The sequence below is a fragment of the Coenobita brevimanus genome, chromosome 75 (assembly GCF_032717465.1).
Source record: "Coenobita brevimanus isolate Jiangsu-jjx chromosome 75, ASM3271746v2, whole genome shotgun sequence".
In the NCBI taxonomy this organism is placed as follows: domain Eukaryota; kingdom Metazoa; phylum Arthropoda; class Malacostraca; order Decapoda; family Coenobitidae; genus Coenobita; species Coenobita brevimanus.
Genome location: NC_137028.1, coordinates 22,344,318 through 22,367,789, shown reverse-complemented (window position 1 = coordinate 22,367,789; position 23,472 = coordinate 22,344,318). Strand labels below are relative to the sequence as shown.

Here is a 23,472-nt window from a genome sequence, read left to right as displayed (position 1 = left end):
GTATACTAAGGACACACACACACACACACACACACACACACACACACACACACACACACACACACATTAGCCTTCCACCTACATCACCCTTCCACCTGCCATCTTCTCCCCACCACCCACTCCAATATTCTTTGCCATGTTTATAGTAGCAGTACTGGTTGTTGCAGCCTCAGGTTCATCTGAATGTCAGCCCAATAGATTGCAGGCTGAAGTGCCCCCCCCCCCCTCCTGCAGTCCACCATTTTCCTTTCAGGGTGCTGAGGAACAGTTCCATAACCAGACAGTGAACCGCCCTGCTATGTCAGAGCCATCGTGCGAAGGTGTCCCTCTACAACACCAAGTTTATAGTACATCTAAAATACCAGGGGGGGGGACCAATAGGTTCCCCCACACCCGATTCACGTGTAAATAAGGATGTTCACTGGTTTGGCTCAGCCTGACGCCTGATGGGGGTGGAAGTCTACCTCTGTGCAAATTAAATCTTCGTAGGTAAAAAAAAAAAAAAAGGGGGGGAGTTAGGAGTGGATGCTGGAATAAGTGAAATGTGAAAGAATAGTGGAAGTAACTGAGAAGTGTGTGTGATACATCACTCATTCAACAGGTCGTGATGCTAATGGTGGACTTGTGTGGACAAGGGTGGGAGGACGGTGCTGTGGACAGCAGCCACTGCTTAGCCAGGCAACAGTGGCGGGGCAGCACATGGCCAGGTTCGGGGCCACTTCAGGTGGGCGGTGTGGCCCAGTCACCTTTATTGGTGCTGGCAGAGCACCACGGTTGGAGGGAAACGCCTACCACACACAACCTCTACGGATGTTTAGCCCATCTCACCATCAACACTCGGGTGAGCCACAGTCTTTGCAAACATATCATAGTATCTAATATTTAAAGTGATCATGTATTGATCCTTTTGTTTGTAATGTGAAGAAACTTACTTGGACAGTCAAGATATAATGGAAAAGTAAATATATGCCTCATGTGGTGACTGTTTTCCTGTTATTTACCTGAAGCTGTTGTCATCATCTTTCTTAAACAAATGGATGAACCAGGACCAAACTTGACATGTAAATTCTGGCTGGGTGACGAAAATCACAGGTAAGTACATACAGTATCCCCTTCTCTAACCACTATTCCTCCACTCAACTTTCCTTTTTTTAACGTTTCCAGCAAGTTTCTCCCAGAAATCTTTGCTTGTAAGAGGAATTACCTACAACACTTAGATACAGCATTCAAGGCATTCATTAGAGATCCAGTTCAAACTTTCATATCAACCATTTTATTTAGACTTTTGAAGATACTACCCTTAGATATTATCAACAGGTTTGAAGGAAAATGGTCCTTTCACGAATCATTGTTTTAGAGTTTTAAGTATCAGTTATCTTGATATTATGCAACATTGGATTTAGCTGCCATACCTACACATTAAATGGTGAATTATGTTGTAGACAAAATAGTATCTCACTCGATGAGAGAGAGAGAGAGAGAGAGAGAGAGAGAAGAGAGGAGAAGAGAGGGTGTCACACAGGAAATCGAACAGCAGAGTGGGGACTGATCTGTGAATGTACGAACACAATATTGTTGTCTTATCGACATCTAGAGTACAGGCAACCTGTCAATATTAACCGATAGATGCTGGTGTGCTGTTCTCTCAGGGCTCTAATTTGCGAGTAATTTTCCTTCGATTAAGAATATGTCGTAATTTGAGGGGTATTATTCAGGAAATACGGTATCTAAGATAATTTTAAGGAAACAGATATTACTGAGAGCTGATTTAAAGAAAAATGAGCATGTGATTAAGCAGACAAAAAACCTTATCCAAACATGTTTCAGTTCAGGCAGTGCTGCCAAGATTTAACATAAAACTTCACATTCAAATCACCCTAGTCATCACTCTGTCTAACATCTGCTGGGTCAAAACAGCACTTACAACACCACCCATAAAAGATTCTAAAAGAGTCTACTTAAGGTACAGCGCCAATCCAATTAACTGTTATCATAATTATAGTGTTCTGTTTTTCGTGCTCTCTCTCTCTCTCTCTCTCTCTCTCTCTCTCTCTCTCTGTATATATGTAGGTATATAGACAGATAGATGCAGATAACTCTCTCTCTCACTCTGTATATATGTAGGTATATAGACAGATAAATGCAGATACAGACAGATAGATAGATAGACAAATTGACTGATAGAAAAATAGAAAGACAGACAGATAAATGGATAGCTAGATAGAGACAGATAAATAGTTGGATAGATATAGATAGATAGGCAGAGGTAGATGTGTGTGTGTGTGTGTGTGTGTGTGTGTGTGTGTGTGTGTGTGTGTGTGTGTGTGTGTGTGTGTGTGTGTGTCGCTCTTCCATAAATAACATTCTGCGAGCAATAAACTCCAAACACTCAGTCGGACTGCTTTAAAACACTAGACCGTTAGGCAGACTCGGGGTAATTGTAATTTTTATTCGTAATCTATTACAGTCGATTAAAGATTTTCATATAATCGTAATCTTAATCAATTACATTGTCAACCTGCATTTCAAATTCATACAGCTTATCAAAATCAGTCAATTGTTCTTTTCTTTTGTACACCCTACCGTCTTTGTTAACTAGATACCAGATATTTTTCCCTTTCTATACAAGACACCAGACCAGTTGCAGTAACACGAGAGTGTGTTGTTTTGTCCTTGTTGTTGAAGAAAACTTTGAGATAAAATATCTCAGAACTATAGGCATTAATCCTAAAGCACCCATCTTTAAAGAGTATACATCCCGTGGCCTTACCCACGCCCTACCGTAGTTTCAGTTCATCCTCTCCGTATATTTGCCCACACCTATTTCTTTACCACCCTGCTCCTCTCATGCTTGGAGGATAATATGAAACAAACCTTCACTACACTCAAACTACACTAAGCCAACAACACCTATTTTCAAAGGATATATTATCCTGCCCAAGCCCTACGGCCATCAATATGCCGGCCCATCACACCTGTTCTTTGGCTCGCCATGTCCATTTCTTTATCCCACCTCTTGACAGCTTCGTGGCGCTACATAATTATGTCACAAAATCATGAAACACACAGTATTCTTGTTGTATGTATTCATGAGATGCATACACATTATTTCGTATATCTATCCACTGTACTACTGCGGACTTCAAGCGGCATTCCAATGAGGGGCCAGCAACACTCATTGCTTAAGCAGCGTAAAGAAGGCATAGAGAGATGAAAATAATGAACTTCTGAGAGATTCCAGTGCTACTTGTATACTTATTAACCCGCGGCGTCCCGTCAACGTTCTTTTACGTCCACACGTTTTGTCACTGCCAATCCCATCGACGTACATAAACGCGAAAAAAATTGCAAGGTCCCTAATTTGCACAATTTTCAATTTTCGCGAGTCATTTTTGGTACGTATACACGTGATACCTTCCTCAACAAGATGCCAGGCAGGGACAATGCCTTACCCAGCATGACCTCCTCCCCCCCCCTGCATGCCATTGTCTCAGCAATTCACCTGTTATCAGTGATCTGGCCAGTATAGCCATGTCATGCCACGGTACGAAATTCAGGGCCAGAGTGATTCCCCAATCAATGACAATGTGGAGGACAAACTTTACATAGCATTAGAGGAAGAAACAGTTAGAAATGATGATCAGGTAATGTGGCAAAAAAAGGTCAGGTATTAGTGAGTGAAACAATGCTTATAATGCCTATATTACTGCTTGAAAACCAATATACTCTTGTACTACATATAAATTCGTAACAGTAAATAAATAAATACCGCTTATGAGTGGTGTTAAATAGTTATCCTCCCAAAGAACTCGTTTTCTTTGGTGCCAGCCTGATGGAAAACCCAGTAAGGTAAGGAGGCACTCCTACCTGTAATGAGTATTTAAAACCTCAGGTGAGCGATTTCTCTATGAATTTTCGATGTTTCTCACCAAAAGCGAAGGTTTGAGCCAAAAAAAAAATTTTCCTAAAATGGTCGGAATTGGGGGGAGTCAGTGGTGGAAAAGTGGTAGAGATGGGGCGGGTTAAACACTTTATGACGTGTATTCTTTGACTGGAAGTTACTTAATCTCGTGAATGCACAGAAAGCGCAATACAGGTATGCTGCACAGGCAGGGAAAAAAAATGAATCTTCCTTTTCTTATCTTCCATCCATTCTCACTTGTACAGTATATGGAGTCGAGGTCAAGGCTATCCTTGTTTGATTTTTCATTTTGGTTACGTCTGTTTTTATGGATGAATGTTCTTCCTGATGCCAACCTTCCCCATTTATCTGGTCTTTGGACCGGCATCTAGTTGGGCTTACTCCCCCCTCCACCCCATTGGCTGATGGGAGTGTCTTTAGTCCAACTGCTGCTAATAAGCACTTCTAGTATGGCCCTACTTAGTCGAAGCAGTACTCAAGCCTGCTCATCATTGTAACGTTGCACTCCATGAGCAGACTTGTCTTCCCCATGAAGGGCCATTGCCACCTTTTTTGGCTGGGGCTGAGGCTTCAGAAGGTCTCAGGAGGGGGATGAAGTGGACTGGTCGACTTCCTCCATGCCCTCCTAGTTCTTACTCTTGAAAGGTCACCACCACCCTTTCCGGCTGGGGTTCCAGGTCTAAAGGGCCTCTTAAGAGTTAGGGGATGAGGTGGAATTGTCATCCTCCTCTTGCCTTCCTCGTCCTTACCTCCGAAGGACCACCATCTTTCCAAGCTGAGGCTCGGACTCAGTTACTCATACCTATCGCCCGCCTCAGCTAGGCTATGCGATATCGTACTTGTAGGTGTGTGTGTGTGTGTGTGTGTGTGTGTGTGTGTGTGTGTGTGTGTGTGTGTGCACGCGCGCGTCCCCAAAAATATCTCGAAAGTTGTGGACGAATTTTCACCAAACCTTCAGGAAACAGCAACTATGTGGCTGGGCAGAAGTGATTAACTTTTGGTAGGGATTTGATCAAAGACAACCGAATGCCACCCGCCATTTATCAAATTGCATTTTGGCCAAAATCTCAGCAACAGATACAGATATTTCCTTCAAATATGGTTTGTAGGTAGCTTGTCACGGGTGACAAGCATTCAGCCCCCGAATGCTTTTGTTTCCACCCGCGACAAGCGTTCAGCCCCCGAATGCTTTTGTTTCCTCTTTCCATAAGTAACCATACTAATGTTTTCTAGAATACACAGGAAATAAAGTCACTTACAGTGCAATACACGCTCCTTTCAGCTGGTCAGGGGATCAGACATTTGGCTTTACCCTGTGACCTTGACCTTCAATTTTTTTTTTTTTTTTTTTTTTTTTTTTTTTTTTTTTACCTCAACCTTGTCCGAAGGTCAACCTTTCCAGCAATTTTGGTGCAAATCGGATCAAAATAGTGGGTCGACTTTGCCCTGTGTCCTTAACCTCTGACCTACTTTTCTGTAAATCAGATATATTCATCCCTGGCTGACTCTCAGCATTTCCATCCATTTGATCCGGATAAAATAAATGCATTCTGAGTTACAGAATTCAACAATGACCTTGCCCAGAGATCCCGATTTTTTACTGATAATTCACAAAACTGCAAGCTTTTATCTTTACCTCATTCTCAATCCTTCTGCTATGTTTTAAGTCGGATAGAATCTGACTAATTTGACACTGTCCGGTTGTTCTTAAAAAAAAAATATACTGACCCCTCAAGCCTTGCATCAGCTTTGGTCCAGTTCGTAGCAAAACCACATTACTGGGTGTTCAAACACCTAAGCCTCCCCACCCTTCTTCCCTTACGAAAGGAGAAAGTATCCAATGATGTTGCCTATATAAGTTGATTAGCCTATAATTATAGCCTTTGGCATCTGACATGTCAGATCTTATGTTGATTAACCAGTTTCTTTTGTTTCAGATCGACTTTGAAGTGATGTAAGCGAATGAAAGTGAAAAGAATCAGTGATTGTAACACATCAAGACATTCACGTTTTGCATCGCTGAAGAACAGCCACAAGGTATCATAGTGCGATCGTGGGCTGCCAGGGACCTCAACTTTGCGTTTTGTCAAACGAAATTGGAACCTGGCAACCCAGGATCACATCATGGTACCTGAGGTTGATCTTTAGCGATGCGAAAAGCGATTACCATGATGCATCACATTCACTGATTCTTCACACGTTCACTCGCCTACATCACTCCAGAAAAACTCTATCTGAAAGAAAAGAAATTGATTAATCAGCATAAGGTCTGACGTGTCAAATGTAAAAAAACTGCATAGTCATCTTTTATAAGCAGCATCATTGAGTGGGTTCTCATTGACTTTTGTCTGGGCTGATGGGAGGGGCTAAGGTGATTGAACACCCTTTACTTACTTTATTCACATTGACACATATGCTGATCGAAATTAAGCTGATTGTTATAAATATTGATCCCCTTCATCTTTGTCATTCCTTCAGCCCACCCAACAAGTTTGGTCTAAATTGAATCAAAACTGTTTAGGTTGACTTTTGACTTTGCACGCTACCCCTGACATTTGACCTATCATTCAAAAAAAAAAAAAAATGCCCATCCCCATGGTTGATCTTTAACATTTCCACCAAGTTTGCTTAAAATCGGATCTAAACCGTACAAGTTATACTGTTAACACACACACACACACACACACACACTCGCTGGTGCAGTGGTAACGTTCTCGCTTGCCAACTGGTGGACAGGAGTTCGCGCCTCGCTCAGGTTGCGAAAAGTTTCACTGACGAAGTGAGTGGTTACTGTCCCCCTTGAGCAAGGGGACGGGTGTGTGCGTGTGTGAAGGTCACAGCCTTGCCCTTAGATCGGACTATATGAGCTCTCAGCTCCCTTCAGGGAGGGTAAGAGCTGACGATCACGACCATCATGTGGTCCTGACCGACCCGGTGAATTACACAAAGCTGTTCTTCTGCTACAGAAGACGATGACCACTGTGCTCATTAGGCTTGTCTCTGGAGCCAATTGTGTGATTGCGCAGACCAATCCTGGATCCGCGAACCTTACCACACTGTCGGCATGTCAAATCTGGGTTTGCTGGGAGAACTCTGTTCTGGTTGTGCCTCTGTTGTCTGTGCTCATCTCTGGCCAGGTTTTGAGCTTCTTCAAAATGAATAGTTGTTTCGCTGCAGAGGGCTCACAATTGTTTTCTGTCCAAGGCATTGGTTTCAGGATCTTTTAGTATGATGTTGCATTTCTTATATGATCTTTATGTATCTTCTGTCTCCCTGGGTTTCGCCGTGCTGCAGTGAGTTGGCCATACAGAACCTGGCGGGGAAAGCGGTGCTCAGGCATGCGAAACACGTGTGCTGTCAATCTCAGCTGTTTTTTAGCCAGCATGGTTTCTATGCTAGTTGACTCTGCCGCCGGAGAATTTGCGAGTGAAGGGTTTTATCCTTCCATGTAAGTCCTTGGATGCACTGTAAGCATCAGATGTGAAAAGACTCAAGCTGTTTGATGTGACGCTGGTAGGTCGTCCAGGATCCAGCACCGCATGAGAGGTGGAGAGGCATACAGCCGTATATACTGACACCTTCATCTCGATTCTAAAATTTTTCAAGGACTCTGAATCTAAGACGTCCAAAAGAGGCTGAAGCGTGGTTGATTCGTGTAAGGACATTTGCATCAATGTTATGTTTATCTGTAAACACACTTCTAAGGCAGGTACAATTCTCCACCTGGTTAACATTTTCGCCATTTATCTGGAATGAAGGAGGCTTTGCTGGGTTGTTTCTCTGATGTATTATTTCCATTGTACTAACATTTATTTGAAGCCCCATTGCATGATATATGTTGGAAACGATGGTGAGACTGTTGTAGGGCTTCTGGGGTATGTGCAAGCGCGCGCGCTCACACACACACACACACACACACACACACACACACACACACACACACACACACACACACACACACACACACACACACACACACAAACACACACACACAACCTCGTGAAACAATACACTCGCCGCTCTAACGCATTCAGGGATATGGTGTTTATGTCGCGTCTAAAGCCTTGCCTAACAGTCGAAAATGGAAAGGTGCAATAGGTGTATTGTATCTGGCAGTAGGCAAGTAGATAGTACAGTACAGTGGTTGTGTACAGCGTAACAGTAGGGTGTTAGAGGAATATACTAAACTAAAATCTTAAGTTCATTAATAATGCTGTTGGAACGTAAACTACACTATAGAGCAGGGGTTCGTAACCCTTTCTACCTGCGGCGATAGCCAGCAGGTCAATGAGCGGCCAACGTTCTTCTTCTTCTTCTGCTTCTGGCGGAATTGTTAAATGGAGGCCTTTGGACACATAAAATTGGCACCGTATACGGTAATTTGACATGGAGAATCCAAATCTGCCTATCAGCTGACACCTGAAGTCGTGTCATCCACTCACTCGATGTAGTGTTACCTTCAAGTGATTACTGTTCCTCCCACCTGAACATCCCCAAGATCTTTATAAAACTAGCCATACTTTAATAAGATTTGGGATTCACCAAGGAAAACAAACTTAAGTTATTTGTTACCTGCGGCGATAGCCAGCCTCGCCGCAGGTCCCAGAGCAATGCTACTCATGTTCCTGTCCAAATCCCCAGTGGACTGTCCATGGTGTCCCCATACCCTATTTGCCAGACTGTCGAAATCGCCACCACCGGCGGTCCCATAAGGAATACGACAGGAAAGAAAATCAGTAGGACTCCCTCTTATTTGTCTGCTTGTGGAAAAATGGCTGATGACAAATATACAAGCTAACTACAACTATTCTATAACAGAATTTTGATTCTCCTGTGTCAGATTATAAAACAGTAACTTTATTTCTCACAGTTGAAAAGCATAGAAAATATTATTAAATGAAAAAGATTTTCTTCTGAAAGAACAATATCCGAGAGAAAATTTTCATATATTTTTTTCTTATTCAGGGAATGAGTCCCACATCCCCAGATTATGGTCTACATACCCCGGATTAAAAAGAAAACTGGTGTACCCCCCCTGGGGGTAGGGGGGTTTGTCAAGAATACTCCCCCAGTATCCCTGCTTCTCGTAAAAGGCGACTTAAAGGGTTGGCGGAGGGTTAGTACCCCTCCCCGGAAAACAACTAACTAAAAAAACAAACAATAAGCCTCGGACAAGGACTGACCAAACGTTGACGACCAAGGACCGGACAAAGGACATTGCAATTGGAACGTGGAATGTAAGGGGAGCAAATGATGAGGTGAAAGAGAGAGAGATTGTCCAGGTGCTTGAGGATGCGAAAGTGGATGTATGTGGAATAACTGAAACAAAATGGAGAGGAGAAAGTGTGAGAGAATGGGAGTATGGATGGGGTATATGTGCAGGAGTAGGTGAGAATGAGAGGGCAAAGGAAGGAGTATGTATAGTTGTGAGTAAAAGATGGAAGAGGAGCATAAGACAGCATGGATCAGTTGGGTCTAGGATTGTGTGGGTAAAGTTGAAAGTTGGAATACAAATGTGGGCGATTGTGTGTGTGTATGCGCCAACACAAGATCGTGCTAGAAGAGTGAGAGAAGAGTTCTGGACAAATGTAGAAGTGTGCATGGAAAAGTTTGGAAGGAATGATAGAGTGTTTTTGACTGGTGATATGAATGGTAAAGTTGGGAATGTGAAGGTGGATGGAATAGTTGGTGAGTGGGGTGTGCCTGCTGAGATAGATGAGAATGGGAGTGCGTTAGTGGACATTTGTGCTGGGAGGGGGTTGGTGATAGCCAATACCCTCTTCAGGCATAAAATGATCCACAGGTATACATGGCGAGTGATGAGAAGGGCGGGTGGTGAATTGAGTGAAAGGAAGGCAATGATTGATTATGTGTGTGTGGATGAAAGGATGCGAAGATGTATATTGGATGCAAGAGTTTATAGAGGTTGGGGGAGTAGACTTTCTGACCACTACTTGGTGGTGGCCAGAGTTAAAGCTCAAGTAAGATGGAGGAATAGAAGAAGGGAAAGACGAGAGGAAGGAGTAGTTGCAAGGAGAGTGGAAAGGTTACAAGAGGATGAGAAAAAGGTAGAGTATAAGAGAGAAGTGGAGGAACGATTGGGCAAATATGAGTTGGAGTAGATGGGGGACGTGGAAGGTGTGTGTAGAATATTTACAGAAGAAATATGTGCAGCATGTGATGTGGTGTGTGGAAGGAAGAGAAGACGGAGGGGGGTGCAAGGAACAGCGTGGTGGACTGAAGAGGTGAAACGGGCTGTGGCACAAAAGAAGAAAGCATACAATGAATGGATGAGAAATAGGGGCGTGGAAGAAGTTGAGAGGCGGGAGAGAGAGTTATATGTAGAAAGAAAGAGAGAGGTGAAAAGATTAGTAAGAGAGAGTAAGAAGAGAGTGGATGAGGAATTTGGAAGGAATTTGAGTGTAAAGTGGAGGGACTGTAAGAAAATGTTCTGGAAAGAGGTGAAAAGAGTAAGACAGGGTGGAAGTGAAGTTAGCAGGGGAGTGAAAGATAAAAATGGTAGATTACTAGTGGAGAAGGGAGAAAAAGTGAGCAGATGGAGAGAACACTTTAAGGAATTGTTGAACGTGGAGGATGGAAGTAATGCGAGTTTAAGTGGCTGGGGAATGGCTGGAAGAAGGAGGGAGGTGAGAAGACAGGAAGAAATCAGTAGGATAGAAGTTGTGGAAGCAATGAAGAAAGTTAAATCAGGGAAAGCCCCAGGAATTGATGGAGTGTGTGGTGAAATGCTGAAGCATGGGGGAGAGATAGTACTAGAATGGATGTGGAAGATGTGCAGATTGGCCTGGGAGGAAGGTAGAGTCCCGGAGGATGGAAGTCAGGTATAATTATTCCCTTGTACAAAGGAAAAGGGGAAAAAGAAGTGTGTGGTAATCATAGGGGCATTTGTCTTCTTAGTATAATAGGAAAAGTGTATGGTAGGATACTTACTGACAGAGTTAGAGAAAGAACAGAGAAATTAGTTGGAGAAGAACAGGGAGGCTTTAGGAAGGGAAAAGGTTGTGTAGATCAGATATTCATTCTCAGATCTTTAGTGGAAAAGTTTCTAGAGAAGGGAAAGAAGTTGTATGCGGCTTTCATGGATTTGGAGAAAGCATATGACAGGGTGGATAGACTAGGATTGTGGAAAGTGTTAAGAATATATGGAATAGATGGAAAGTTGTTGAATGCTGTGAAGAGTATGTACGATGGTGCGAAGGCTGCAGTGCGTGTGGATGGTGAACTAAGTGAATTTTTCTCTTTGAAAGTTGGGTTGAAACAGGGATGTGTCATGTCTCCATGGTTGTTCAATCTGTACATGGATGAGGTAATAAAAGAGGTACAAGGTAGGGTAGTGGATGTTGGAGTGGCCCTGGTGAGAGAGGATAGTGTTTGGAAACTCCCTGTACTGATGTTTGCAGATGATACCGTGTTGTTGAGTGAAGACGAAGGGGAGCTGCAAGGCTTGGTGGATGAGTTTGAGAGAGTGTGTAAGAAACGGAATCTAAAGGTGAATGTAGGGAAGAGTAAAGTGATGGTCTTTGAGAGAGGTGAAGTCAGTGAATGTACAGCGAGGTTGGATGGTGAGGAATTGGAAAGTGTGAGTACGTTTAAGTACTTGGGTAGTGTGATGAGTAAGGATGGAGGTTTGGAGGGTGAAGTGCTTGAAAGGGTACAGCAGGGAAGAAAGGTTGCTGGTTCTTTGAAAGCAGTGATAAGAAACAGGGAAGTGAGCATGGAAGTGAAAAAGTTACTACATGACAGTATTGTGATACCAACTCTAACGTACGGAAGTGAAGCTTGGACGTTGTTGGAAGGACACAAGTCAAGAGTGAGAGCCGTGGAAATGAGTTATTTAAGAGGAGCCTGTGGAGTCACATGGAGAGACAGGCTGACGAATGAGGATATAAAGGAGCGTTGTGGTGTTGATGTGGATGTGATAGGAAGCGTTATGAGGAACACACTGAGGTGGTTTGGCCATGTGGAGAGGATGGAGGGTCAAAGACTGATGAAGAGAGTGTATGTGAGTGAGGTGGAGGGGGAAAGAGGGAGGGGGAGGCCGAGGATGAGATGGAGAGATGGGGTGGAGAGGTATATGAGAGAGGGGGGTGTGAGTTGGGAGCAGGGGAGTGAAATGGCGGGGGACAGGGCGACTTGGAGGCGATTTGTTTGTGGCCACCCCAAACGGGATTGAGGCGTCTGGCAATAGATGAATATGATTAACGACAAACCATGTACAGTATATGTAAAACCACTGTACCTTCTAAACAAAGTTATTTCTTTGTTATATATTATATATATGGAAAGTAATCGTGATTGTCATCACGATTACAAGGCATATAATAGTTACTGTAATTGAATACTTTCGAATTTTCTTAATGATAATAAAATGTGTAATCTTAATCGATTACATTACCTGTGTAATGGCCTAATTTCTGCCACCAGGCATCCGTTTCGTTTTATAATTATTCCTATTTCCCGCCACAGATAATGGTAACCTGGGTTACATGAAACACGGCTCATCATTGAGCCCAGATAAATGAAGATAGCACTCCACTGAGTGGATGGCAGTAACAACCAGTCCTTATTACCCATTTGGTGGCCCCTTAGGGACTGGGACGTGGGAGGGCCTAAGGTTAAGCTGGCGTAGTCTAGAGCATTTTAAGTCCCATGAAACTACCCAACGTCCTTGGCGGCGCTTAAGGTTACATGGTAGAAAACCTCCAGCAACCTCTCGCATACGAACCGTGGTACATCCCCGTCAAGTACAGTACAAACTTTTGAAAGCTTTAATGGTAAATGAATGGATGTACGGTTCATTTAATTGAATCACTGTTATTTTTTCTCTTCACACTTTTATTGAAAAGGGTGGTATGATGATGATGATGATGAATATACTGTGATGTATCAATTTAACAAAAGTTTAAGGAACTTTTATATCAGTGATATCATTCTCTTACCTGCCCGTTATAAAAATTCTGCTGTCAGAAGTACTAAGCTTACTCCATTCTTCCTCTATCTAACCTTTTTTTCTGAGAATGTACAGAGCTACAAACGCGATTTCTTCTGTGTACTGTACTCTTACAAAAGGCTTCTCAGACTGTCACCCTAAAGGTAAGCTCTGTAGACGTTGTGGAGATGCACGACCCAGTAACTGGGGCTCAGTTTCCTCCCAGGTGGTGGACCTGGGCGAGCCAGCCTTCTCGCAGGGCAGCAGCAGCGGGTGTGGGCGGCAGGAGGGGGCTTGCAGTGGCCTGGCGGGCATGTGTGGGGTGCGGGGACGGTGTGAGGGCGGGCTGAAACACCCACAGTGTGACTGCGATCCAGGGTGGATGGGTCCTGCCTGTGCCACACCCACCTTACCCGTCACGCTGGGTGTGTCCTCCTACATGAAACTGGCACTGTCCTTCACACCGGCGCCATGGCGGGTGTCAGTGCAGGTGCGGGTGAGGACCAGAGGGCGGCGTGACGGCATCCTTCTGCACCTGGCAGCACAACACCACGCTGCAGCCTTCGCCATATACGTAAGTTACACTAATGGTCTATATTTGCTCACATTCCCGAGCTTAAAGATGATCATCATCATTTGTCCCATCAGAAAAGTAAGGCCCACGGCTAGGTCACTTATTGCAAGCGAGCTCACCAGCTGCTCGCCTCTCAGTGGCATTATGCGAGCAATAAACCCCAGTCACAAAATATGACTTTCCATAAATACTTTTCTAACTTTCAATAGCAATATCATTACCTGTAAAATATTTATGTATATTGCAGACACTGATGTACGGTACTTTTAATCTCGTTTCTATTTTTTAATGTTCTTCCCCAACTTTATATCCTTTCGTTATTTTCATATATTCGATGCATTTCCCCTCACCGTAGGTTATGATTAGTTAGGTTTGTTTCATTCCACTGTATTAGCTTAAGCCAGATAGGTAATTGTGCAACATCAGCTTTCTAAACTAAATGTCACAGTCTGCACACAATAGCTTTCTCGTCCGACTGCCATAATGCTGCTGCTGCAAGACATAATAAATACTGTAGAGCCGTTCATGCATGTAACTGTAAACAAAAGAACATCTTTTTTTCTGTGGTATTACGAACTCATGATCCAGTAGCTTTTCCAGTCTACAAGCACAATTACATGATATATGATTGAAGACTCTAATCAGCAAACTATTTTACAGCCTGATGTTTAATTTTCTAAACCTCGGAGTTCTTTTAATTTGATTTTGGTTATTGCCAAGCAGTTTTATTTAGCTTAGGAAGGACCTCACGGACTGTAGGAGTCAGAAAAAATCTGAATGAAACATTAAATTTTCGTCCTGAGGGTTCAGTGTATTATAGTACATATGGTACGCATTTCCGCCTTTAAAAAATTCCTCAGCCTTTAAACCCTATTCTCTTTACATAGGTCTCAGTAATGAGAGATGAAGGAGAGGTGACCATTTCTAAAGATACCATAGCAAAGCTTACAGCATTAACAGAAACAAAGCTCTCGCCTCTCCGTGAATGCACTTCAGCATCTAGGTCAGTCAAGGCCATACTAGGAGTGAAGACCATTACAACACGAGTTACAGAAAGTGGCGGTCCTAACTTATACTAAGTAGCCTATGCATTCACACAACCTGGCTGCAGGTGCGTACAGGTGTGGCGTGTGCTACGGTGTCGGGGACAGGGTGGGCAACAAACAGTGTATGTGTTGAGGATCAGCCACTGGGTGACGGTGAGTGGCACACGGTGCAGTCGGAGAGACATGGCCACAGCCTTGTGATCAGCGTCGACCACTGGCACACCAACGAGTCACTGTCCGTGGGGTCAGGGTTGCAACCCTCACCGCCCCTTCACCTGGACAAACATGACGGCGTCAGTGTTGGTGGCCTCCCGGAATTTATAGGTGTCAGACTGGTTACTGTCCACCAAGATCTCCACGACAGTGAGTTTCCTATAAGATGACACAACACAACCGCTGATATATATAATAATCTTGTACAAATCACGAGGTGATAATTAATAGTTGAAAGAACCTTAAAAAAAAAAATTGTTTCCTCAATATTTACTGCCTTCTGACAGCATGCCTAGACGACCTGCGTGTGTCTGGCCATATACTGCCACTGTCTCCTGCTATTAACGGGACCAGCTGGGGGCAGGTGACCTCTCTGCAGCACCTGGAAAGTGGCTGCCACCCCTTTATTGAAGATCCTTGCCATAATATTACTTGCGCAGCACCTCTCACTTGCCACCCTCATTGGGATCTACCTCAGTGCAGGTAACAGCATTTTTTGACAAATTTGTATTACCCACAATAATAAGGTTAATTAACGTTCATATAAGAAGTCTGTTTAAAAAAAAAAAATACTTTCGGGTATTACTATAATTCTTCAGGGTATATTCATTTATATTACACAGAATTATTTATGCAACGTACGTACTTTTGGTGCTGAAGATTTATAGTGGAATAAGATTTTCACGAGAGGAAGGAGTAGTTGCAAGGAGAGTGGAAGGGTTACAAGAGGATGAGAAAAAGGCAGAGTTTAAGAGAGAAGTGGAGGAACGATTGGGCAAATATGAATTGGAGCAGATGGGAGACGTGGAAGGTGTGTGCAGGATATTTACAGAAGAAATATGTGCAGCATGTGATGTGGTGTGTGGAAGGAAGAGAAGACGGAGGGGGGTGCAAGGAACAGCGTGGTGGACTGAAGAGGTGAAACAGACTGTGGCACAAAAGAAGAAAGCATACAATGAATGGATGAGAAATAGGGGCGTGGAAGAGGTTGAGAGGCGGAAGAGAGAGTTATATGTAGAAAGGAAGAGAGAGGTGAAAAGATTAGTAAGAGAGAGTAAGAAGAGAGTGGATGAGGAATTTGGAAGAAATTTGAGTGTAAAGTGGATGGACTGTAAGAAAATGTTCTGGAGAGTGGTGAAAAGAGTAAGACAGGGTGGAAGTGAAGTTAGCAGGGGAGTGAAAGATAAAAATGGTAGATTACTAGTGGAGAAGGGAGAAAAAGTGAGCAGATGGAGAGAACACTTTAAGGAATTGTTGAACGTAGAGGATGGAAGTAATGCGAGTATAAGTGGCTGGGGAATGGCTGGGAGAAGGAGGGAGGTGAGAAGACAGGAAGAAATCAGTAGGATAGAAGTTGTGGAAGCAATGAAGAAAGTTAAATCGGGGAAAGCCCCAGGAATTGATGGAGTGTGTGGTGAAATGCTGAAGCATGGGGGAGAGATAGTAGTAGAATGGATGTGGAAGATGTGCAGATTGGCCTGGGAGGAAGGTAGAGTCCCGGAGGATTGGAAGTCAGGTATAATTATTCCCTTGTACAAAGGAAAAGGGGAAAAAGAAGTGTGTGGTAACCATAGGGGCATTTGTCTTCTTAGTATAATAGGAAAAGTGTATGGTAGGATACTTATTGACAGAGTTAGAGAAAGAACAGAGAAATTAGTTGGAGAAGAACAGGGAGGCTTTAGGAAGGGAAGAGGTTGTGTAGATCAGATATTCATTCTCAGATCTTTAGTGGAAAAGTTTCTAGAGAAGGGAAAGAAGTTGTATGCGGCTTTCATGGATTTGAAGAAAGCATATGACAGGGTGGATAGACAAGGATTGTGGAAAGTGTTAAGAATATATGGAGTAGATGGAAAGTTGTTGAATGCTGTGAAGAGTATGTACGATGGTGCGAAGGCTGCAGTGCGTGTGGATGGTGATCTAAGTGAATTTTTCTCTTTGAAGGTTGGGTTGAAACAGGGATGTGTCATGTCTCCATGGTTGTTCAATCTGTACATGGATGAGGTAATAAAAGAGGTACAAGGTAGGGTAGTGGATGTTGGAGTGGCCATGGTGAGAGAGGATAGTGTTTGGAAACTCCCTGTACTGTTGTTTGCAGATGATACTGTGTTGTTGAGTGAAGACGAAGGAGAGCTGCAAGGCTTGGTGGATGAGTTTGGGAGAGTGTGTAAGAAACGGAATCTAAAGGTGAATGTAGGGAAGAGTAAAGTGATGGTCTTTGAGAGAGGTGAAGTCAGTGAATGTACAGCGAGGTTGGATGGTGAGGAATTGAAAAGTGTGAGTACGTTTAAGTACTTGGGTAGTGTGATGAGTAAGGATGGAGGTTTGGAGGGTGAAGTGCTTGAAAGGGTACAGCAGGGAAGAAAGGTTGCTGGTTCCTTGAAAGCAGTGATAAGAAACAGGGAAGTGAGCATGGAAGTGAAAAAGTTACTACATGACAGTATTGTGATACCAACTCTAACGTACGGAAGTGAAGCTTGGACGTTGTTGGAAGGACACAAGTCAAGAGTGAGAGCAGTGGAAATGAGTTATTTAAGAGAAGCCTGTGGAGTCACATGGAGAGACAGGCTGACGAATGAGGATATAAAGGAGCGTTGTGGTGTTGATGTGGATGTGATAGGAAGCGTTATGAGGAACACACTGAGGTGGTTTGGCCATGTGGAGAGGATGGAGGGTGAAAGACTGACGAAGAGAGTGTATGTGAGTGAGGTGGAGGGGGAAAGAGGGAGGGGGAGGCCGAGGATGAGATGGAGGGATGGGGTGGAGAGGTATATGAGAGAGGGGGGTGTTTGCTGGGAGCAGAGGAGTGAAATGGCGGGGGACAGGGCGACATGGAGGCGACTTGTTTGTGGCCACCCCAAACGGGATTGAGGCGTCTGGCAATAGATAGATAGATAGATAGAAGATTTTCACAGCAGCAACTAGTTGACACGGAAACTGTGTATATGAACTGGCATTCACGTTGTGTTTTGACTGCCCTGCAGCTGTGGACTGGGTCGACAACTGCAAGGTCAGCAATGTGTAGACATAGACGAGTGCATGTGGCATCCCTGTCTACATGGTGGCACCTGTCAAAACCAACAACCCGGCTACCTGTGTACCTGCGGCCCCAGCCATCTCGGCGATCATTGCCAGTGGAAGAAGTTGACTGGAGAAGCACATCCCATGGCCAGCACTGCAGCAGTTGTCGCACTTACCATCTCTGTGTTCATACTTGGTGGGTCCTGCATCAGCTTGTCCATTGCAAATGTGTTTTCTGAAAATAAGTATTACCTTGCTCCTTTGCGAAGTGGTGGCCTCATCATGTAGAGACGTGGCGCTGCTTTTTATTTAACATCTGTTGTGCAGTCAGTTGCGTAAGTCTTACAAAAATCGCCTCAGAGAGTACATACCCCTGCCAGCACAGCACCTTTCTCATTTTTACCCTTGGCCTTTAACACTTTTATCCAGTGTTTAATTATTTCCTTCTCTGATGATCCTCGATCATTATTTCAATCTTAGTGAAATTTCACTCAATAGTTTTTTTTTACAGTGCTGCTAATAGAGAAACAAACCAGGCCAGACAACCTCCTTGGTGGAGGTAACACAGTAGTCTGCATAGAGAAGATCCTAGAATGTGGGTGACCTTAATCTGAAAGCCCTAGGGATCCCATAGAATGAGGTGAAGTACCTCGACTCACATCTCTGTACATCATAAGGGACAGGCATGGAACAGGCTGACTTTTTCCTTTCTGACATCTTTATTCAGCTGCAGACTAGATCTCTATAAAAGCAGTTCTCTCTCTCTCTCTCTCTCTCTCTCTCTCTCTCTCTCTCTCTCTCTCTCTCTCTCTCTCTCTCTCTCTCTCTCTCTCTCTCTCTCTCTCTCTCTCTCTCTCTCTCTCTCTCTCTGTGTGTGTGTGTGTGTGTGTGTGTGTTGATAGTATGTCCTTTTATATGCTGCCAACTGTCCTCATCCTGTTAGTTCATACTAATGATAAATACATTCTGCAACACAGTCATATCCATTACAGAGCACCGAAAATCACGTATTGTACATTACTTTGATTACAGACACTCGTTCCCTATTTGTACTTTACAGCCAAGCATAAGGGTTAAATCTGTATATCACTCTCCTTCCAAAGAGAAGATCTGATCCTGCAGTGGCCATCAAATTGACTGTTACATTTAGTTTCGGCCACGGGTATACTGCGCGGCATCATATTTTCTATATATGCACGATCCACCACAGTCATAATACTCAGTCTGTCACATTATATACTGTACACATCGAATGGAAGGAGTGGGACTGTTCTTAAGGTTTTCTGTCACCTCTTTTATATACCCGGTGAGGTAAGTGTCGTGTTCTTAATCGTTACCATTCTGCTCCCGCCCACCACATTGTGATAGATTCCACTGGTGACTTGGGGGAGGGGAGGGGGAGCGGTGGTGCATGAGTTAGCACATCCACACTCTTGAATAAAGCTTATTTCCACCCTGTTCATCTTTACTCAGTACTATTGTTGGAGACTTGGAAGTAACAAAGACCTTTATAGGCCATGTTCACGGGAAGAGTGAGCCTTAGCAAAAATACTGTCTGCCTGATGATCCTTGTGTAGTTTATATGCCTTAATTTACAGCCTTTTCTTGTTATGGTGTCTGTATGGTGGGCCATTCTTTCCACAGTTGTTGTGGGCGTGGTGCTGTCTCTTCGTCTCCACCGGCTGCGTGCCTCTCGCCCGGATCTGCAGCAGATGGACACTGCCCAGAAAAGCAAAATTAGCAGTATTAAGGACGAGAGAGGAAGCCACAGACTGACTGAAGATAGTAGATATTCTGATGACACTACAAGTGCTTTTCTATTGCAGCTTCTTAAACTCAACAGAAAAACTGACGAGCTAGGAGAAAAGGTCAAGAAAGGTGAGATGAATTTTAAGACATTTTAAGCGGGGAATTTTTCTTTCTTGAAAAAAATCACTATAAAGAATTGTATGCTACCGTTACCCTCTGGAACTAATTTCACTCCAGCACTACACGCGAACATGAAACAATCACTGCTGTTTGCTAATATGTTATGCGCACATTTAAAGATGCCATTTTAACATTTTATGTTTTTTAAGCTGTACATAAGAAACTTTACTGCAAATGTGACAGTTAGAACTCTACATTGAAGTTCATAATCTTTCATTGTGTGTGTGTTGTTGCTGCCGTTGTTGTTGAACATGCTTTGCCAGTTACACATAAGCCAGTTATCCAGGCATTTTTGGTTGAGGATAATCATTTACGTTCGAAACGAAAGTTTCTTCAGTCCTCGATGCATCTGAAGCGGTATTACACTAATTGGTTTCTTAACATTAGGAGGATGAGATAGCCATTAAAATTTCTTCAACTGATGTATTCTCTGCCATCATTGGCCTCAATACTAACAAGGCATATGGGCCTGATGGAGTCCCTCCTGTTGTTCTCCAGAACTGTGCTTCTGTGCTTACACGCTGCCTAGGTAAACCCTTTCGTCTTTGTCTGTCAACTTGTACCTTTCCTTCTTGCTGGAAGTTTGCTCTCATTCAGCTTGTCCCAAAGAAGGGTGACAATGACCAACCTTCTAACTATTGCCCAGTTGCTTTAACATCCTGTATTTCAAATGCTTTTGAATATATTCTTAACAAAAAATTTTTAAAGCATCTTTTCTGTCACAGCCTTCTTTCCGATCATCAGTATGGGCTCCGCCAGGGACGCTCCACTGACGATCTTCTCACCTGCATTTCAGACTCTTGGTCATCCTCGTTTCGGGACATTGGCGAAAGCTTTGCCATTGCACTAGACATCTCAAGAGCTTTCGATCGAGTCTGGTATGAATCTTTAATTTCCAAATTGCACTTTTACGGTTTCTGTCCTTAAACCAGTGCCTTCATCTATAGCTTCCTTTCTGGTCGTTCTATAGTTGCTGCTGTAGACGGCCACCGTTCTTCTAGAGCTATCAATAATGGTGTTCCTCAGGGCTCTGTCCTATCACCAGCTCTCTTTCTTTTGTTCATCAATGACCTTCTAAGCTGTACATCTAACCTATCCATTCTCTGATGACTACACCCTTCACCTTTCCATTCACTTCCCACAGCGTCCATCTCAGCAGTTACTTACCCAAACAAGGGATGAGGTTATGGCACATCTAATGTCCCACTTGGCTCGTATCTCTCATTGGAGTAAAAGTAATCTTGTTCTTTTTAATGCATGAAAAACTCAATTCTTACATCTATCAACCTGACAAAATCTTCCACAGGAGTACTCTTTAATTTTTAACAATATCCAGCTTAATGCTGCATCATCTTTAAAGATAATTGGTGTTTCATTCTCTCGGGATTTACTTTGGAAAGTACATATTACCTCTCTTGTAAAATCTGCTTCCAAGAGATTAACTGTGCTAAGCAGACTCCGTGCTTTCTTTACCCCTGCGCAGTTGTTGACTTTATACACAGGTTTGATTCGCCCCTGTGTAGAGTAAAACTCTCATGTGTGGGAAGGTTCCCCACATACAGCTCTTCTCAACAAGATGGAGTCAAAAGTTTTTCGTCTCATCAACTGACCTACTCTTACTGGTTCCCTTCATCCTTTGCATCTTCACCATACTGTTGCATCTTTATCTCCTTTCTGTCGCTACTTCCATGGTCACTGCTTCTCTGAACTATCTGCTTGCATCCCTCCTCTACTATGAAGGGCGTGTAGCACCCGTCTAGCAACAAATCCTCATCCCTTTTCTGTCCAACTGTCTAATGCAAGAGTTAACCTTTACTCCCAGTCCTTCATGTATGCAATAAGTCAACTCTGGTTCTGTCTCCCACTGTCTGTATTTCCTGCTGCCTATGATCTCCAGTTTTTCAAACGCAGTGTGTCCAGGCATCTCGAGATGAACAGTTCTTGAATTTGGCTCTCTTATGGTGTTTATGTTTTTTTTTTCCTTGGAGGGAACAATTTACAGGCTCCTGGCCATTGGTTCCTTCTTCCTTGCATTTAAAAAAAAAAAAATCTCCATCACAAAGTGGTTTTACAGGTTAGATGTACATCGTCAACCTCCTCAGGCTTAAATCAGCAATTTGTAAGGCTTTTGCATGTAGACAGCAGCTTTTTGCTGTATTTTTTAACTTGGAAAAGGCAAATGATAAGGTTTGGCGCCAAGGCATCCTGAGACAACGTCGCAGTTTCGTTCTGCATAGCATGCCATTGTTACATGATGATTTCTTGTCAAACTGCATGTTTCAGGTCCGTGTGGCCTCCTTTCTCTCTCTCCCTCCCTCCCCCGAGTTCTTGAGAGTGTTCCACAGGGATAAGGGATTAATCCCCGAGCTAGAGATCATCAGATCATATAGCCCTGCTAGGGTTACAGGAGAGCGCTACCCCTCCCAGCACAGCAGCCACCGGGCGGGGCGTGAATTCGCAACCTCACGATTACGAGCCCGACACCCTACCACCGAGCTACCGCTCTCCCCAGTGTTCCACAGGGGAGTGTGTTAAGTGTTCCCTGAGAGTTCACCCAGATCCTGACTTATGTAGTGGGTGGAGGAGACCTAGTTTCTTGGCTCAGCATTTGATTGCAGAATGACACATTTACATTTGAAACAGCGTCTTGTATACAGGCAGTGAATGTGGTGAAGGTATTGTCTCACACCTCGTGGAATGCTACCGAAAAACACTCCTACACTGTGTATGAAGCCTCAGTGGAATCTAAACCTGCCTATGGTTGTGAGGTGTACTCCTCTGAGAATGGACCGCGGCGTAGTGTTCTCGATCCTGTGCGTCATGCTGGTCTCAGACTTGCTGCGGGTGCTTTCAGGGCCGCCTCTTGTTGGAGGCTGGCGTGCCTGTCTTAGATCTGCAGTGCAACTCGATAATCATTTGTTGCTGCAACCGTGTGAGACATATGTCAGACTCACAACTGACTGTATGCCACAGTAGCATTTTCTTTCAAATATTATGATTCTCATCCTAGCACTCCACATCCCATTGGGTACAGGGTCAGGCAGCTTATGGGAGACTTGGCCTCCCAGCAGTGCATTTCTGCCCAGTCAGCTCCTGAGGATCTCTCCATGGTTCCTCCCAAAGGTGCAGGTGTGCAGAAATTTTGAAGGCACTAAGTATTCAGTCTTCCCAGACAGCTTTATTATATATTTTTGGAACATTCGTCCATTCACAGAGGCACCGTTGCATTATATACAGATGATTCGAGTCAGACACTGGTGTTGGGTTTGAGGCGGTGTTCCGAGATTTTGTGAGGGGAGGAGGTCTTCCTCTGGATGTCTCCTTTTACTGCAGAATTAACTGCTATCGTTATAACTCTTAAAATTATTTAAACGCGCAAAGAGGCTTCCTTTAATGTTTTAGTGACTCGCAAAGCACTCTGGTGGCCCTTGAATGATTTAATTCAAATTCCCTCAGTCCTTGCCATTCTCACGTGGCTTTTCCTGTTTCAGCGATGAGGTAAGCTAGTCCAGTTTTATTGGGTTCCCATGCATGTTGGTGTGGAGGACAGTAAGAGGGGCGGATACATTAGTTAAAGTCGTGTATTTTCAACGCCCCCCTACCAAGTGCAGTACGCATTTCTGCTACCGATATTACATCTTCCTTGAAGAGTATGGTTCGTGCTTGTTGCCAATGTCTGTGGGTTGCTGTTGTTAATAATAAATTAAAGTGAATTTCTCAGGGGGAAGTAGTACTGAGGGTTCTCTCCTCCGGGTCTCGGTGATTAGAGGTGGTTGTTGCCCTCTTTCACACTGGGCACTCACGGCTTACACATGGGTTC

General features: G+C 43.7%; 1 protein-coding gene across 1 annotated transcript in view; it reads left to right on the top strand.

Annotated features, from left to right (window-relative positions):
• The window catches only part of LOC145408089 (putative neural-cadherin 2), a 171,596-nt gene that overhangs the window by 143,063 nt on the left and 5,061 nt on the right, over positions 1–23,472 (top strand). Inside the window, exons 21-28 of the mRNA XM_080278896.1 lie at positions 602–841; positions 13,099–13,446; positions 14,558–14,855; positions 14,993–15,188; positions 17,687–17,919; positions 19,368–19,601; positions 22,296–22,517; positions 22,687–22,781. Coding sequence (XP_080135022.1) covers positions 602–841; positions 13,099–13,446; positions 14,558–14,855; positions 14,993–15,188; positions 17,687–17,919; positions 19,368–19,601; positions 22,296–22,517; positions 22,687–22,781 — 1,866 coding nt within the window. The remainder of the gene's footprint in view (positions 1–601; positions 842–13,098; positions 13,447–14,557; positions 14,856–14,992; positions 15,189–17,686; positions 17,920–19,367; positions 19,602–22,295; positions 22,518–22,686; positions 22,782–23,472) is intronic.